This window comes from Ctenopharyngodon idella, chromosome 8 (assembly GCF_019924925.1).
Source record: "Ctenopharyngodon idella isolate HZGC_01 chromosome 8, HZGC01, whole genome shotgun sequence".
NCBI classification, from domain to species: Eukaryota; Metazoa; Chordata; class Actinopteri; order Cypriniformes; family Xenocyprididae; genus Ctenopharyngodon; species Ctenopharyngodon idella.
In genome coordinates, this window is record NC_067227.1 from 28,903,022 (window position 1) to 28,923,129 (window position 20,108).

Consider the following 20,108-nt stretch of genomic DNA (forward strand, 5'->3'; position numbering starts at 1 on the left):
GTGCTTTTGTAGAAACTATATAGGCCAACTTAGTTTTTGTGCGTGCGTCTGAATATGCATAAACATACCTGGTGATATATGATATGACATCTCAGCCTTATGTGTCTGATATATGTCAGTGAACATGTGTTTACGTGTGCTGCCCATGCAGGTGGAGTCAGTACCAGAGAAGTGTAACTCTTCCCAGAGTGGGTGCTTCTTCCATATAAAGTGTTGCAGGAGCTCAAAGCCCCTGTTAGAACAGGAATCCTCACTCACTTCGGCTGCAGCACTGCTGCTATTGCTGCGCGTCTGGGCACCCCGATCCTTTGCACAGCTGCAGAGAGGTGAGAGAAGGGCAGCGAGAGAGAGAGAGAGAGAGAGACATTACTGCACAGCTAACAATGGCAGATTTGTCGATTAAGTTAAATTCTGTGCATTAATGTGCATGCATATGAACACTGTGTTATTGTGCTAGTCTGAATTTTGTAAATAATTGTGGGTTTCAATTTTTCTTAAATTTGCCAATGCAGTTGAAGACTGCTATGTTAATATTAACGGAAAACTGCATTTTTGTTGGACTTAAATACACAGTAAAAAGTGGTAACATGCAATTGTTACCTTAAATAACTATTTCTTCTTGATTTAATGGATACAACTTAGTTTGTTTGGTATAAATCAATGTATTTAGGTGGGTTCAGTGATGTTAAATAATATATTTTGACTTGAATAAAACTAGTTTATTTATATGTTACCTTTTTTTAGTGGGTTAATTTTGAAATGCTGAATTAATTCTAAAAGGATTTAATGGCTGGATTACACAAACATAGTGTGATTTAATTTACTTTACATGTACATTAATGAAGTAATAAATTAATTACATGTACATTTATGAATATTTATTAGAAATACGTTTTAATTTAGCCTAAGTAAAATTAAAGCAGGTAAAGTTATTAACAGCATCATACATGGAATCATGATTTCATTTTTATTATTTTTTTATTATTTTATTATTATTATTTTTCCTGTTCATTATTTTTAACTGGAATAACATGCAGTGTAACTTACAACAACCTGCTTATATTAGAAAGTTAAAAAGGAAGGAAAAGCTCATAACCGATAATCGCACATAGCACACTAATAATCTCACATACCACACATAACAACATTACATTCTGTATTTATTTTCCTGCCGCCGCAGGCCTTGCGCGCATGTTTTGTATGCACACAGAGTGTCAGAGTACAGAAAGCACAGGAGCTTTACAAGAGCAGGAATGTATGTAGTGAGTGTTTGGAAGCTGAGGGGGAATGTGTTGATTGTTCAGTGACGAGTGACGAGGACAAACAGAAACACTTCAGCTATTGCATATGTGTATTGTATACGTGATTATATGTAATAATCTAATAATAGCTAATAATCAGTTTCAGTTTTTGACAAACATCTCTATTATTTTTTATTTATTTATTTAGAATAAATAAATTTCCTCCAAGATGATGTGAAAGAAAACTCTTTTAAAATTTCAGGTGCCAATTTCTTAGAAATATATATATATATATATTGTTTTTTTTTTTTTTCTTTGTTTTTTTGTGGTTGGTTGGTTTCACGTGGTTTAAAAAAAACTTTTATGTATTAATTAAACTTTATAATTATTAAGTGGTCTGCTGAAATTGGTACACAGTCGTTAGGACCTACGGGGGTCCTCTCTTTTATGTCATTTACAGTTTTCGAGTTTTCTTGTCACATGACAACAAAATGGTTTCTGAATGTTTGTTAAGCCACATTATTTATATATATATATATATATATATATATATATCATATTAATAATATATTTGAGTAACAATCATATAGTTATTAATATTTCTATAGTCTTAATCAATCATAGATAAAAGCACATTTACAGTTGGGCACAATTTCTATTGAAAGCCAGGCATTGTGATGTTAACGTTTACACACTCTAAAGTGAACATGCACAGTGTGATAATTATGCTTTGGTTTCCTGTATTTCCCAGAACACGCAGTGCAATGATTGAACTGGGCTCAGTGGAGGAGGGCAGCAGTCTGATAGACGAGCTAATGGAGTTGACATCTCAGAGCTTATGTCAGCTCGAGATTAAAGAACATTTCAACATCATTAAAGAAATTGGCCGTGGCAAGTATGGCCATGTGCTGCTAGTCACCCACCGCTGCAAAGGTATGTCACCCAGACGTTTACTGAGTCTTCAACTGACATGTTAAGGCCAAGTATGGTAACCCATACGCAGAATTTGTCCTCTGCATTTAACCCTTCCAACTTAGTGCACACCACACATATTAGGAGTAATGAGTAGTGGACACACACACCCGGAGCAGTTGGCAGCCATTTTGCTGTGGTGCCCGTGGAGCGATTGAGGGTTATGACTTTTATTTTTACAGTATGAGGTCACTCACTGTGTTTTTTAAAAGTTCATTAAGTTCCATGATTTTTTTGGAACAATACATACCTTTTGTTGGGGCAGGTTTTTTTTTAAATTGTATTTGTCCAAATAAAGTTATAAATCATTACCATTCCTTCACAAATAAAAAACAGCATTTTAACTAACCTTTGGGGTTTTTATCACCCTGAATGGATTTATTTTAAAGGGTTAATTCACCCAAAAATGAAAATAATGTCATTTATTATTCACCCTCATGCCGTTCCACACCCATAAGACCTTCTTTAATCTTCGGAACGCAAATTAAGATATTTTTGTTGAAATCCGATGACTCAGTGTGGCCTGAATATGACATTTCCTCTCTCAAGATCCATAAATGTACTAAAACATATTTAAATCAGTTCATGTGAGTACAGTGGTTCAATATTAATTTTATAAAGCGACGAGAATATTTTTGGTGCGCCAAAAAAAACAAAATAACGACTTATATATAGTGATGGCCGATTTCAAAACACTGCTTCAGTAAGCTTCGGAGCGTTATGAATCTTTTGTGTCGAATCATGATTCGGATCGCGTTTCAAACCGCCAAACTGCTGAAATCACGTGACTTTGGCGCTCCGAACCGCTGATTCGACACAAAAGATTCATTACGCTCCGAAGCTTACTGAAGCAGAGATTTGAAATCGGCCATCACTATATAAGTCGTTATTTTGTTTTTTTTGGCGCACCAAAAATATTCTCGTCGCTTTATAATATTAATATTGAACCACTGTACTCACATGAACTGATTTAAATGTGTTTTTAGTACATTAATGGATCTTGAGAGAGGAAATGTCATTGCTGGCTATGCAGGCCTCACTGAGCCATCGGATTTCAAATAAATATCTTAATTTGCATTCTGAAGATTAACGAAGGTCTTACGGGTGTGGAATGGCATAAGGGTGAGTAATAAATGACATTATTTTCATTTTTGGGTGAACTAACCCTTTAAGATAATGACTGACTGACTTTACATTTTTTCAGCTCACAAATTATTAACGTTACACTCACTTACACAATAAATGAATGAATGGAAATGAAATCTTGATTTGAGTTGGGATTATTTCATTATTTTACCTTTAGTTTGTCTATTTCGTTAGTCCATAGTCCATTACAGAGTACAGAACAATCGACGACCTAGTCGTAGACACGAGACGAAAACCGTTTGTACGAGAGCGCGAGTCCGCGGTGTGATACGAGAGACATGAAAGTAGCGCCGGTCAGTTGCAGAAATGTAATGAAATAAAACGCTAACAATAAAGAGAACTAGCTAGTTTAGCTGATTAGCTTTTGTACTGCCGTTAACACTTTCTCCAACCAGCGGAAGCAATGTGACGTTCGGCATAAAGCCTCTGAAAATGCAAAATAAATGTTTTTATTGCCAAGATGGTAACTGGACACCACTCACCGAATTAAACATGCCGAGGTCATGTGACAAACATATTTCGCGATGGCGTCATGGCAGGCGTAGTATTTGAAATGTTAACTGTGGAATACTGTTTCTTTCATTAACTAACTAAAGTAGAATATTTTAGACTTTTATAAAATCAGTTTAGGTTCAGTTACCACTTAAAGAACATTTTAGGTCATCTAACAAAACATTATAATAGTTCATTTGTGTAGGCCAAAGCATAGGGGAAATAATTTTCATTATTTTACTAATTAAAACAATTTCCTGACCAACAATTTATGGTTAAGACAATTAAAAGATTGTTTAGCCATTTTGGGCTTGCCCCTTTTTTCCGCCCAGGAGTGTAGTACATGAACATGGGAATCATTCAGTACCATGGTGTGTATCAAATTAGCCTACTATAGTATTATTAGTTTGATACAGCTCTACCATCCAGTCTATGTGTACCATGCACACTTTTGTTATAGGAAACACTTTGAGCAGTGCAGAAATGAGTTAACACTATTTAAATGAAACACTACCTCCTTTTTTACACTCCCACAGATCTTAATGCCAAGATATCATCCGAACAGCTGTGAAAATACTTTCCACTACAAACTTAAGACTATACGTCATTATTTTTCTCTAGAGCAGCTTCTATGAAAGCCACAAGTCTTCTGATCTTGTCTATTTTTCTCTGCTGATTGTGTCACAGGGACTCCAATGGCTCTGAAAGTGCTGCCCAAAGCCTCGACCAAACTGCAGGGCTTCCTGAGAGAATACTGCATCTCCTTGCATCTGTCTTGCCACCCCTGCATTGTGGGCTTGTTTGGGATCGCTTTCCAGTCCAATGAGCACTACGGATTCGCCCAGGAGCTCGTCACAGGACGGGACCTGTTCGCCATCATCCAGCCACGGGTGGGTGCTCAAACATCATGAGATCTTTTCCTTCATTCTTGTTTGCAAATTCACAGACGCATGGGTCTTTCTTCAACTATGAGCAGTTTAATATTTGTATTAAAACTCACAAACATTAAAGGGTTAGTTCGCCCAAAAATTCTGTCATTAATTACTCACCTTCATGTCATTCCACACCCTTGAGACCTTTGTTCACTTTCGGAACACAAATTATGATATTTTTGATAAAATCCGATGGCTCAGTGAGGCCTCCATTGCCAGCAAGACAATTTCAAGAACACTTTCAATGCCCAGAAAGCTACTAAAGACATATTTAAAACAGTTCATGTGACTACAGTGCTTCAACCTTAATGTTATGAAGCAACAAGAATACTTTTTGTCCGCCAAAAAAACAAAATAATGACTTTATTCAGCAATATCTAGAATGGGCGATTTCAAAACACTGCTTCATGAAGCTTCGAAGATTTACAAATCTTTTGTTTCGAATCAGGTTCGGAGCATGTATCAAACTGAACTAACCCTTTAAAACCTTTTGCTACTTTTCAATTGCATGTTATATATAAATTTGTCCCTTGTCCCAGACATTCAATTCTTAGCTATACAAATTCATCATAAAATATTAATAATTTAATGTCTAATTAATATCATAATTTTAATAATAGTGAAATAAAGCATTTCAATAAAAAATATTTACTTTTCCCCCCTATAAATTACAGTGTTGATCATGGTGGAAATGATGCCACAATTAGTGTAAATATTACAGTAAAATCAAGGTCAATATCTTTTATTTCAGTATTTAATTGTGCATCATTTCCAATTAAGCTGTTATGTCAAATTATGCAAAAAAGTTAAAAATATATATATTTATTTGTGTTCATGAAATTTTCTTGGTTAAGAGGTAATAAAAGCACTTTCACACTAAGCCAAACATAGTGACATATGTCTGTCATTGCCAGATAACTTCCAAATCATTGTCTGACACTTGAGAAGGTTACAATTTTATCGTCACAGACACTATGTGTCTCTAGATGTGGTATATTTTCTGTCTGCATGCCTATAGAATGATGTTTGACAGATGCTGATTAAATGCATTGCAGACTAGAGATATGATGAGTGATGTACAGATTTTTATGTCTCAGCATAACAAGAAAATAATGCATGGCCTCTGAGAGCTTTCTTAACTTCCAAATACTTTAAGAAAATGTTAATGTTAGCAATTAAATAAGCTATGGGGTCAATTTACTCAAAAAATGGTGAAAATGATATTGGTTGGATCAGGCATGCATATTTATTCATATGGCATTCTTAGTACAGAAACTAGTGAGAAATGTATATTTTAAGTTTATTTTATTATGTCCATGGTGCCAAAAGTGCCCATGGCTGAAGTAAACACTTGCACAGCATGTGACTAATAAAGCTCCAGATCCTTAAAGTCACTCCAGGCCTGCACTGACATGTACTACAGGCCCGTTCACACGCTAAACATGTTCACATGCTTTTCGTACTGAATAAGGAGCAGGAGGTACGCTTGACATATTTCGGTAATGTTCATATGTCCTCTTAGGAAATTTTGGAGGGTGTAATGTGTGAGTAAAAGAGCTGAGCAGCTGTTTTTCTCTGTCACCACATGAGTCTCTGTTACTTCAGCATATCCAGTGAAACCTTAAGCCAGACGTACTGAAGACTGGAAAGACTTAAAGTGGCAATAACACAGCAGGGGCTCCTAAACTCATGCAACCTAATATTTTAATTTATAATGCAATGATGTTGTCTTGACAGAATTTTGGGCCTGCACATAAGCAAAGAGTCAGCCAAATGTTGGGTGTTTTTGAGACTATTATTCATATACATATTACCAAAATAAATTACTGAGCAAATAGGTCCTTTTCAGTTCATATTTTTTTTAAATGTAAAAGATGTAGTTATATATTATGTAATATAGATTTACATATTATTTAATATATATGTGTGTGTATATATATATATATATATATATATATATATATATATATATATATGTGTGTGTGTGTGTGTGTGTGTCTGTATATATCAGTGAAAATTCACAATTCTCTATTCCACAATTGCAATACCACAGCTAAAACTACTACTAAAACTAAATAACATAAATTAAAAACATTATTAAAGACAAGTAACAGTAGTTTTCAGATTAGTTTCAAAAGTTACTCAGTCAAGAGCAGTGAATGATTTTTTTCTTTGTCCTTTGTTGCACTGACAGCAGCAGAAATATTAGGCTGCTGTCACTTTAAGACATAATGCACGGATCCAATACACTGATTCCGGTACACATCTTTCTCTACTGTTAACATTCACTTAAGACATAACTGACTGTGTTTATGAGGATATTTTGACATAATTTTGTGTGTATTTTTCTGTTCAAGAAGGCGTGAAAGAGAGCTCAATTAAGTATTTGTGCGCTGTCTGAGATGCAGCTTTTTGGGCGCGTGCTACGGATGTATGCCATTTATATTTCATATTTATTTTGTTGTCATTAGAGTGTTTTTTAGCATTTTTGTGTGCAATATTCATAACTTACTTAAAAAAAAGTTTATTGATAAGCTGTACTGTATTTCTTTTTTTCTCCAGGTGGGCATCCCTGAATGCGCAGTGAAGCGTTGTGCCGTTCAGATCTCCTGTGCTCTAGAGTTCATCCACCAGCGTGGCCTGGTCCACCGTGACATCAAGCCTGAGAACATACTGCTGCTGGACACCCACTGCCGGCGAGTCAAACTAGCTGACTTCGGCCTCACCCAGAGACAAGGAACCTTCATCCGCTTCATATCAGGCACGCTGCCGTATATGGCTCCAGAGCTGTGCGCCATGGTCTTGGAGGAAGGACAGAAGGAGGTGAAAGTCCCTCCGCTCAGAGTGGAGCCCACTTTAGACACCTGGGCCTTTGCTGTTCTTCTTTTCTGTATCCTCACGGGCTTCTTCCCCTGGGAGCGCTGCAACGACAGCGATGATTTCTACGAGGAGTTTGCAGACTGGCGCAGAGGTCCGGCGCAGGCCCCCGTGCCATCTCAATGGAAAAGGTTCACACCCGTGTGTATGCAGATGTTCAGGAGGATGTTAGCGCTGGATGCCAGTGAGAGGTGCTCGATAGGGGAGGTCAAAGGCTATGTGGGTAAAGACTGGGTACGAGCAAAGGATGCCAACGGATGGGTGGGAGAAAATGGGGAGGTCAGCACGTCCACACCGAGCCCCTGCAGAAGCAGCCAGAGTAATGAACAGTGACGGTGTTGTATGACAAATTAGCTATCAGAATGTGGTGCTAATTGCAATGCAGACAGCTGATTGGTGGGATGAATTGACATCATTAGAGGTGTTGATATAGATATTGCTTCTCCGAAGTAACATATCTCAAAGAGTAAAGAGGAAGACACTCATTTGCCACAGACAGTATTGAATTATAGCAGGTTAAATACAGTTAATGCTGCATTAGCTGCAATTGTGGCATGCTATAACTAACACTGAAATAATTAATTGTCTATATACAGACATATATATATATATATATATATATATCATGATGATTGATTCAAGCTATAACATAATAGATGTAATATATACTGTATGTTTATTTGACCTTATTAAGCTTGTTAGCAAAACACTTTTCTACAGTATCTGATGCACACATGGTTAGTGTGATTTATGTGAAATTGTAGTAAAATGTTCTTGAAATCTGTTTCTACTAATAGTAAGGGCAGAGGAAGCAGAGACACAAGACACCATCTTGTTCAAAACCTCCAAAATGTTTTGTCAGTGTTATTTAAATAATATGTTTAATATCAGGGACAAAATCTGACAACAATGGCATCACAAATCATGCTTCAAATTGCACATGAACTATTTTTCAGGCTGGTCCATGCACATGTATAGAGTAAACACACAGGCGGTGGCTCTCTCAAAAATGTGGTCGACTCTTTTAACTGAAGGACTACAGCTGCTATATTGAGCGTTACAATTTTTTCCCATTTATTTTCATATGAGTGAACCGTCTCCTTCCCTTTAATCTCTGATGTAGTTATGTACACGCACAATTCAAACCTCTACCTCCATCCAAAATTACAGACACTTTCAGTAATTATCCATATTGTATTATTTTATGATTTGCCAATCAGTTATTTTTCTAGCAGAAATGAGGGTCCAGTGAATGAAGAGAACAAAGACAACCAGACATACATTTCCCTTAACTGTAGTGTAGATGAGTGGTATATTTTAAACAACTGTTGTATTTTACTCATGTTCCTATTCAAGTTTATTGAAATATCTATTATATGTTTGTATAAAATGTGTATAGTTTTCATATGAACTTGTTTTGCTTGCTGTGTGCTTATGATGAGACCACGTCACTATTAAAGCCTGTCCTATATTATCTAAGGATATCAGTGTTTGAGAATGTGTTGTGTATTAACTAACATTAGTATGTACACATAAAATATAACCATTGAACAATATAAACATTTTAATTTAGTATTACTTAATTGTAAAATGCGGTAAAGGATGCTAATATGTCAAAGAGTTTTATGCTAAACATTTCCTGAGTAAATACAAATAAAAAATAAATCATGGAAAGGCAATATAATATACAAGATGTGGCTGTTGCTTTTAAAATATTTAATTCTAGTATTTTTTATGTACATTTTCACTAAAAAACGACCATAAAACTGCCCTTAAATGTCAAACCGACTGAGTATTGATTCATTACTTCTAGTATGATTAAAAAAAAAAAAACAGATTCAGTGTGTTTTTCATAATGCATGAGCTTCAGCAAAGAGCTCTAGACTACTTGACGAAAGAAAGAAAATAGATAATTAGTATTAAAAGCAATTCAGTTTCAAAATAAAGTTCCCCGAATGAGGTATAGTTGTTTATCCTTGAAATATGATTGACACGATTAAACTCCTCTCCAACCTTCCTTTAAAACTTCATTACATAAATCTGTTTTTTTTTTTTTTTTCATTTTATTTTAGGCAAATATATTGATGTTACCGTGTCGAAATGTGCTTTGAAACCCCTTCTGAGTCACCGATGGCCTTTGCTTGTAACCCCAGTAATTTATTACAGTACATACAAACACAGAGAGCCCTACCACCTTCTCTGTTTAACATTCAGAGATCTCCTGGCATCTGTTGCAGCTGGTGTGGTATTGATGGATTCTGGGCTGGTGTTTGTTTAGGCCCAGCTCTAGAGAAACTGTCCCGGTGGGGCGTCGTCACGCTGGTGATTTGACAGCACTTCTGAACCCAGCAGCTCCCTTTGCTTTGCAGCATATTTAGAGAGTTACACTAACTGGGATAATGTTACCGCAGTCCCTATGAGTTGGCCCAATCAAAGGCCTTCATTACTAAATCCTTTAATGCAGCCAAAAGCCCATCATGGGGTAAAGGGTTTACCAGCTTTCACTGAAGCTTGACTCCTCAGCAATGACTCATAATCTGTTTTGGTTGTTACTTTAAAGGAACACTCCACTTTTTTTTGAAAATAGACTCATTTTCCAACTCTCCTAGAGTTAAACAGTTGAGTTGTATCGTTTTCAAATCCATTCAGCCGATCTCGGGGTCTGGCGGTACCACTTTTAGCATAGCTTAGCATAGTTCATTGAATCTGATTAAACCATTAGCATCTTGCTCAAAAATGACCAAAGAGTTTCGTGTACTAAGACCGACGGAAAATGAAAAGTTGCGATTTTCTAGGCCGATATGGCTAGGAACTATACAACTATGCACCCATGGTACGGCAGCAAAGTTCCTTGATTATTACGCCAGAATGAGAGTATAGTTCCTAGCCATATCGGCCTAGAAAATCGCAACGTTTCATTTTCCATCGGTCTTGGTACACGATGTAACTACAGAAGAGTCAAGTTTTAAATAGGAAAAATATCTAAACTCTTTGGTCATATTTGTGCGAGATGCTAACGGTCTAATCAGATTCAATGAACTATGCTAAGCTATGCTAAAAGTGGTACCGCCAGACCCAGAGATCGGCTGAATGGATTCGAAAAAGGTAAAACTCAACTGTTTAACTCTAGGGGAGTTGGAAAATGAGCCTATTTTCAAAAAAAGTGGAGTGTTCCTTTAAGCCAGAATTTTCTTACAAAAGCATCCCGCAATAACAGCCATTTCACTGGTCACTTTGTGGAAATGGACACTTTATGGTTGTTACTTAATGCAATGAAGTACACCTATGGTTCCTCTGTTTGGATTCCTGTGCAGGGTTATTATCGTTAACTAAAACTACAAATATTAAAGGTGCAGTGTGTAAATTTTAGCGGCATCTAGCGGTGAGGTTGCGAATTGCAACCAATGGCTCAGTCCACCACTCACCCCTCCCTTTCGAAGCACATAGAGAAGCTACGGTGGCTGACACAGGACAAATATGTCGTTGTCTGAGACAGAAGAGAGTAGCCAGTCAAGCAATGAGGTTTCTTCTTACTTCTAACTAAGAACAGGTTCTGCTTCCAATAAACCAGATGACTACTACGACTTATTCTTCTTTGTGCATTTGTAAGGGGACCCACGGTGTATGTAGATAGAAACAGCTCATTCTAAGGTAATAAAAACATAACGGTTCATTATGTAAGGTCTTTATACACCACTGAAAACATAGTTATATATATTATATTGCATTTCTGTCAATAGATCCTAATAAGTTTTACACACTGGATCTTTAAAAACATTTCTGTTAAAGGCACACTATGTTGTTTTCGCCCCTAGAGGTGGCTTATTCAAAGGCGTAGTTTGATGATGCCTTGATTTTGCAGAATCATGGGAGGTGTTGTCTTCACGTCTACAGCCGGTGGAAAAGAATCCAACAAGACTCGGGCAGAAATCATATTCATGGATGAGCTAATGTATTAAAGATTTACAACCCAAATTCCGGAAAAGTTGGGACGTTTTTTAAATTTGAATAATATGAAAACTAAAAGACTTTCAAATCACATGAGCCAATATTTTATTCACAATAGAACATAGATAACATAACAAATGTTTAAACCGAGGGAAATCTTAGAGAGGCAGAAGTAAAGATGGGCAGAGCTGTGAAAGAGTGCGTAAAAAGATTGTGGAATACTTTAAAAACAATGTTCCTCAATGTCAAATTGCAAAGTCTTTGCAAATCTCATCATCTACGGTGCATGACATCATCAAAAGATTCAAAGAAACTGGAGAAATCTCTGTGCGTAAGGGACAAGGCCAAAGACCTTTATTGGATGCCCGTGGTCGTCAGGCCCTCAGACGACACTACATCACTCATCGGCAAGATTGTGTCAATGAAATTACTAAATGGACCCAGGAATACTTCCAGAAACCACTGTCGGTAAACACAATCCGCTGTGCCATCTGCAGATGCCAACTAAAGCTCTATCATGCAAAAAGGAAGCCATATGTGAACATGGTCCAGAAGCGCCGTCGTGTCCTGTGGGCCAAGGCTTATTTAAAATGGACTGTTTCAAAGTGGAAAAGTGTTCTATGGTCAGACGAGTCCAAATTTAACATTCTTGTTGGAAATCACGAGCAACGTGTCCTCCGGGCTAAAGAGGAGGGAGACCTTCCAGTGTGTTATCAGTGTTCAGTTCAAAAGCCAGCATCTCTGATGGTATGGGGGTGCATAAGTGCATACGGTATGGGCAGCTTGCATGTTTTGGAAGGCCCTATGAATGCTGAAAGGTATATAAAGGTTTTAGAGCAACATTAAACAAAAAATATGTCAAAGACAACCACAAACTCTTCAGCAGCTGGAAAAATATATCAGGCAAGAATGGGACCAAATTCCAACACCAAAACTCCAGAAACCCATAACCTCGATGCCCAGACATCTTCACACTGTTTTGAAAAGAAGAGGAGATGCTACACCATGGTAAACATGCCCCCGTCCCAACTATTTTGAGACCTGTAGCAGGCATCAAATTTGAAATGAGCTCATTTTGTGCAAAAAAATGTAAAATTTCTCAGTTTAAACATTTGTTATGTTATCTATGTTCTATTATGAATAAAATATTGGCTCATGTGATTTGAAAGTCTTTTAGTTTTCATTTTATTCAAATTTAAAAAACGTCCTAACTTTTCCGGAATACGGGTTGTATTAACATTACTGTAGTATGAAGCAGGGTGTGGCTGAAAGCCGTTGGAGCGGAACAAGGCCGCTGGAGCGATTGCTAATGAGAGTCGAGGGCGACACACGGCTCAAAAGCAGTGGAGCTTTTATTATGCTGCAGACGACCGCTTCCGGTCATGAGTATGTGGAGTAACATAGCACTGTTTTATTATATTAGATACATTTGTGTATCTAATATAATAAAAATGAAGAAAAATGATAAAGTAAAGTAAGTGAAAAGATCCTGCAGCACACAGTTTCATGTTCTCTTAAGTCATGCCATCACGTTCAGACATTTTAAGTGTCCGAATACTTTTTTGGAGGCCACTGGAGCAACAACACGAGTAAACATGTCGATACAGTGTCAGTTCCTGGAACTTTGACACCTGCTGAAATGGAAATGAAGTCATCAAACTGCACTGCACCAATACGAGGCTCTAATTGTCTGATATATCTAATAAATGGCACTCAGATCATTTCTGCCACATGTAGTGAAACACAGATGAGCACAGGTGGACTGTTTTTAGTGCTTTAAACAAACCATCATGCAACGTATGTTAAAAATGTTCTTTGAGCTTCTGTACTTTGTTGACAGACGCGACAACTTGACTTTTACGATGACACTAAAATATCATCCACCATAGTGGCTGCAGTTAAACCAATCACAACTATATTTGGCAGTTATAATTTTATAATTTTTAAATGCAACAGAAAGTATATGATATATTCACTATTAAGGCCATTACTTTTTTATGCAAATGTATAACAAAATGTGTTGTTTAGATTTTTATTTTTTTTAATTTTTTTTAATTTTATTATTTTATTTTTATTTTTCAGGATATATATATATATGTGACCCTGCATAAAACCTGTCAATGGGCTTAATCCATGTGCCTTTTAAATATACACATTCAAGGTTGAGTTCGTTACTGTTTATTTTTTTATACATTGGCTTGAAAAAGTTATGGTCCCACCCCTTTTTACTGGCAGGTGTATTCTGATTGGTGCAGAGAGCAGATCGGGAGATGCAAGATTCGATCTGCGGCGAACATCGAAGCCGATCGAGGTCCTCAACAAGATTTTTTCTCCGATTCTCGGGAGGGGAAAATCGGGCATCAATCGGTCTAAAACTGTGAAAATCGGCCTAAAAGTGTGAGCCAGGCATAAGGGGCCAAGCCCAACCCCTGAAAAACAACCACACACCATAATCCCCCCTCCACTAAACTTTACACTTGGCACAATGCAGTCAGGCAAGTACTGTTTTCCTGGCAACCGCCAAACCCAGATTGCCAGACAGAAGCGTGATTCGTCACTCCAGAGAACACGTCTCCACTGCTCTAGAGTCTAGTGGCGGCGTGCTTTACACCACTGCATCAGACGCTTTGCATTGCACTTGGTGATGTAAGGCTTGGATGTAGCTGCTCGGTCATGGAAACCCATTCCATGAAGCTCTCTATGCACTGTTCTTGAGCTAATCTGAAGGCCACAAGAAGTTTGGAGGTCTGTAGCTACTGACTCTGCAGAAAGTTGGCAACTTCTGCGCACTGTGCCTCAGCATGCGCTGACCCCGCTCTGTGATTTTACGTGGCCTACCACTTCGTGGCTGAGTTGCTGTTGTTCCCAATTGCTTCCACTTTGTTATGATACCACTAACAGTTGACTGTGGAATATTTAGTAGTGAGGAAATTTCACGAATGGACTTATTGCACAGGTGCCAACCTATCACGGTACCACGCTTGAATTCACTGAGCTCCTGAGAGCGACCCATTCTTTCACAAATGTTTGTAGAAGCAGTCTGCATGCCTAGGTGCTTGATTTTATACGCCTGTGGCCATGGAAGTGATTGGAACACCTGAATTCAATGATTTGGAGGGGTGTCCCAATACTTTTGGCAATATAGTGTGTATATAATCAGCAGCAAAATCAGTTTTCAACTTTGATAATAAGAAATGTTTCTTGAGCAGCAAATCAACATATTAGAATGATTCCTGAAGGATCATGTGACACTGAAGACTGGAGTAATGATGCTGAAAATTCAGCTTTGCATCACAGGAATAAATTACATTTTAAACTATATTCAAACAGAAAAATAGTTATTTTGAATTGTAATAATATTTCATAAAATATATTTATAAACATGAAAAAATTATAATTATTCCAAACTATTTGCTGTCATATAATGTGGAAACAAAAATGACTTATTATCCCTCCACATGACATCACTCTCTCCAGTATCCCATAAGGCTTTGAGGGACAGATGCCATGAAACAGTGGCCGAAGAACCAATGGATCTGTGTTACTGCCAGCAGCAGCACTACTGCTAATAAATCTTCGCTGTTATGGAAAACCACAATCTCACAGCCAACAACTGCTTATACCACCAATCCACAGGCATGTTTGTGAAGGTTATTTCTGCTCTCACAGTACAGGACAGTGCGTCTAGACTCATGGAAACATTGAGCAAAGCATCATATGAGACGAAAGCTTGATTACATTTCTGAATGCCACTCACTGATGATATTATGCATGATAGCTGTTTATGAGTGTTATTAGGTTTATGATCTACTGAATGTTGAGAAAATTTTAGAATTATAATTTTAAAGAAGGCCTATTATAGACAGTGTTGGGGTAATGCTTTGCAAGTAATGCGAGATATGTAATCGGATTACTTTTTTCAAGTAACTAGTAAAGTAACACATTACTTTTAAATTTACAACAAAATATCTGACTTACTTTTTTCAAATAAGTAACCCATTTCTTTACTGACACCTCTCCTGTCCCCATGTTGACAGAAATCAGGAGTAAGAAGCAGAGGCATTGTGTGCACTGTGTAAAAATGACGTCTATTGTAGTACAAGACGTTTCTTCCTGCAAGATTCTGAAGTGTGGGCACTTTACTATCCCATGAGGCCACGGGAGAGGAATTATAAATGGCAGTGAAGCGGCATAACTGACGCCGTAGGTCACATGATAATGACAACATGGCGAATGTAGTACGCCCATATTATTCATACTACACACATTCATACTATATAGAGCGTATTTTTTTAGCAGTCGTGAAGTAATTACTTATACAAAATAAGAACCTACTCAAGAAAGTATGCGATTTCAGACGCGGCCAGAGTGTTGAAATTTCTTCTCCTGTATCCTATTCTTCTTTAATCCAGATGGCAGCACAGCTGAAAGGTTTGTATGAGCTGCGCCCTCTACTGTACAGGTGTGAATTTGCATTTCCTTAAGCCTGAGGCTTATTCATTTCAATTTTGGTGTGAAAAGGCTGTTACATTTGTAAAAAAAATATAAACTTTTTGTTGTTGTTATTAAAAAACAAACAATTAAGCCCAGCCCAGGTGAGAAAAAGTACACAAAAGTAACATAACACTACACTTTAAAAAAAAAGTTGCTGCCTTAAATTTCTAAGTACAATCAACTTGGATGTTTAAGTCATTTCAACTCAAATTACATTAAACTAACTTCAGTTGAATCGGTTGAAAAATCAGTTGAATCTTGTTTAACTTTGAAAATGACTTATTTTACTCATTTTTATTTTAATGAGTTCAAGCAATGTAAAAACATATGTTGTCATAACTTATTGATCATACTTTTTTAGTGTACTTTCCATAAAAAGTAACTCAGTAATGCAATTAGTTACTTTTTTGGGGAGTAACGCAATATTGTAACGCATTACATTTAAAATTAACTTTCCCAAACACTGATTAAAGAACGCATCGTGAAAATTTGATTAAATTTCAGACCAAAAGATTGTCAGATTGCAGTGGTCTGCTGCATCATCCGCAACCAGTCTCTCAGAATCGGCCTGCAAACTGATTCTCCAGGAGAAAACTCAGATTTTCATGATAGGTCCCCTTTAAAAATGATACAAGGTCAAAACAACAATATAAACAAAATATAAAATGTCCACCCATTAGTTCACACCCATTAGTTCAGCACAAATCAGCACAGGGATGATTAAACTTCTTAAACAGGCTGTGTTTTCACGGAACTGTAGAGAATGTTAAAACAAATCCCAGATAATCCTCATTTGAATTTCGGAATGTTCTATTCAGAGATTCCGGCCCCTGAAGACACATGGTCAGTTCTCTTCAAAAGAAGCGTGTTCTGTTTACACAAACCACTTACAAATGAGCCCCTCTGGGTAAAGCAGATGACATGTGAACTTTACCGGCCACAGGAAGACGTCACCAAAATACACTAGTACTACTAGTTATAGTACACGGCAGCTGTTACTGCGTGTAGTGAGCATGTGTGAGCAGACGTCATATGTAATCAGACATTTTTGCAATTGAATACACAGATCATGTGGGATTTAGAAGAAGAATTCCTGATGAAACTCAGAGAGCAAACTCTTGTGCTGTGAATCAAACTATAGGTGTTATAGAATGATACAGTTTAACACACAGCACCAGAGCACTGCATCTCCACTGACACCGTTTCACTGTCCTGCTCTTTTCAGATTTACTGGAGATACATGAAATTTAAAGAGCATGCATAATAGTGAACAAAAGAGTCAGAACCGTCAATTACTTTATTGAGAAATAAATCTATAAAATGGAAAAATCTATAAAAAGCCATTTTCAAAGAAAGCAAAATAAGGCATGTCAAAATATAAAGACTGCAGTTTCTAAACAGTACAATATTTGAGTTTACATGCAGTTTAATATTGAAAAATAAATACAGAACAGAAAACTTGGATCTTATTGTAAAATATTAATTTTAACATTTTTTAAAAATTTTAATTTTAAAATTTAAAACCATAATTAATTTTAAAACAAATAGTATCTCTTAAAAATGTGATTTAGTAAAATTAATGTCACATAATTATAATTTTATACATGCTCATAGTAGTAGGCCCAAATGAAATATGCTTCCTTTTTTGACCTTCGAATGCAGCCTATGAAGGATGCAGCCTCTGAATTGGGACACTGCTATAGTGTATTAAAGGGATAATTCACTCAAAAATGATAATTCTGTCATCATTTACTCACTCTCAAGTTGTTCCAAACCTGTATGAATTTCTTTCTTCAGCTGAACACAAAAGAAGATATTTTGAAGAATATGGGTAACCAAACAGTTGATGGGACCTCATTGACTTCCATTGACTTTTTTTTTTTTGTACTATAGAAGTCAATGAGGCCCATCAGCTGTTTGGTAACCCATATTCGTCGAAATATCTTTTGTGTTCAGCTGAAGTAAGAAATTCATACAGATTCGGAACAACTTGAGGGTGAGTAAATTATGACAGAAGTTTCATTTTTGGGTGAACTATACCTTGAAGTGAACATTTTTTTTAATACAAAAACTTTTAAAAGATTTTATAAAACTAAATGAACAGGATAGCCTATATCAAATTTTAATTTCAAGGATTTCTGCAGAAATCTCATGTGGACCTGCTCATGAGCTTCAACACATTAAAAACAAATGAAAAAGAATGTAAAAGACTTAAAACAGACAAAAACAGATCAAAACAACTACAAAACACATCAAGACCTAAAGAATTTCATCAAGTTTGGCTCTTGCTGACACAAAAAATAGCTATTTTTATCAAGTCATACTCTGTTGTGAAGATAGTGATTTTGTTATTCCAAAACATTGTCCTTTCTCTTATAAATCTTGAGAGTTAACATCATTACACAGCATTCGTATTTAGGACTGTATTATCTTCTCACTGTTTTACTGATATGAAATACACTAAGAATGTTATCTCTTAAAGTGCCCCTATTATGCCTTTTTTAAGGTTCCTAATAATGTTTTGGGAGTCTCCTACAACAGGTTTACATGCATGCAAGTTCAAAAAACACTTTCGTTTTCTCATTATATACATTAAATTTCACCTGAGTTTTCAATTTTTTGTAAACGACTCGTTTGAAGCAGTTCAGAGAATCAGTCTCTCTAAACCCCTCCTTTCCGTGAGCCTACACTGCTCTGATTGGTCAGATGGCCCAATCCTTTTGCGCGCACCGCTCGCCCATTGCTATAATTGAATGACAGCTTTCAGTTTGCAAGACATTTTGTATACTATGTATGGACAGAAAAGATAGCATCGATTTTACCGTATCAATTCGAGCTCGAGTCTGACGATAAAACGTCTGAAGTAGTCGATCAACCAGAAACTGATTCGCAGTTACAACTGGAGTACGACGTGGTATGGTAAGTGTCACCTTAGTTTGCATTATTTATAAGACGTGATAGCAGCGTCACTGTTATACTTTATGTAGGTGCACCTGTGGGAACTGTATCAGAATGCCAAGCGAAGCTGAAAACCTCTAACAGAAGATAAACATTTAGGCCAGATGTGTACAGACTTTTTCGTCATAGCTATTAACAAAGAAAAATGGCTATATCATTGTTTGACATTACAAGGTGTGTTTACTGTTTACAGAGAGAATACTTCAACTAGTTAGCGTGGACTAGCACCTTAACATCCTATTACAATACAGATAGAGCTCCAGGAAAAAAAAACAGTTTGTTTTGTATGTTGCAAACTCCCACGTTAGCCGAGCACAAACATGTATAGCTGATAATGCATTACACTTTGTAAAAAAAAAAAAAAAAAAATTCGTGCTCCAAGTAATAAGACAGACAAGCTGCATTAATCAACACATTTTTAGACAATACTGGACCCACATCTGCATAGCAGAACTACAGAAACGTGAGTTAGCCGGTTAGCAGGAGACATATAGACCAGGGTGTACGTTACACAACATAACATACAAAACTACGAATTTTGAACGATCACTAGAAAATATAAACATCAATTATTAATCATACTTACAGGTTGAGATTCACTGTGGTATTGTTGAAAAAATTAATTTCCCCTGGCGTCTGCACGTGCAATAAGTGGGCGGGCAGTATGCTAATGTTTCGTTGTGACGTCACAATGAAACAGCTTGGGATTCGTTTTACAAACGACTCGTTTAATTGACTCAGAGTCGACTCTTACTTTTGAGAGACAATAACTTTATATACGGTGCACTTTCAGATTTAAAACTTTGCAGGATGTTTTCATTCACTTAGATCCATGTTACACACTACATGAATTTTAAAAAATCCATAATAGGGGCACTTTAATATTATTATCTTAAAAGTAAAATTTGGGGTAACACTTTAGTATTTTCATGGTCTACTTTCGACATTCTACTAACTATGAGTAACTTTGCAAGTACTGTATCTGTGTGCAGTCTGCATTGTGAAAAATAAAAAACAAAAACAAAACCATTGCCCCCGAAAATGTATT

At 36.6% G+C, this 20,108-nt stretch overlaps 1 protein-coding gene across 1 annotated transcript; it reads left to right on the top strand.

Moving 5' to 3' along the window:
• Positions 1–249: 249 nt before the first annotated feature.
• Positions 250–9,142, top strand: si:dkey-8e10.3 (serine/threonine-protein kinase SBK1). The gene is made up of 4 exons (XM_051903261.1): positions 250–326; positions 1,993–2,174; positions 4,539–4,741; positions 7,346–9,142. Exons 2-4 carry the CDS (start codon positions 2,006–2,008, stop codon positions 7,991–7,993), a joined length of 1,020 nt encoding a protein of 339 aa, XP_051759221.1. The 5' UTR covers positions 250–326; positions 1,993–2,005; the 3' UTR covers positions 7,994–9,142.
• Positions 9,143–20,108: the final 10,966 nt, after the last annotated feature.

What these genes read in the sequence shown, in the direction of transcription:
- si:dkey-8e10.3 (XM_051903261.1), top strand. Translation starts at nt 2,006, where the DNA reads ATGATTGAACTGGGCTCAGTGGAGGAGGGCAGCAGTCTGATAGACGAG. An exon ending in AGTCACCCACCGCTGCAAAG is followed by an intron (nt 2,175 to 4,538) that starts GTATGTCACCCA and finishes ATTGTGTCACAG; the next exon opens with GGACTCCAATGGCTCTGAAA. An exon ending in TCGCCATCATCCAGCCACGG is followed by an intron (nt 4,742 to 7,345) that starts GTGGGTGCTCAA and finishes TTTTTTCTCCAG; the next exon opens with GTGGGCATCCCTGAATGCGC.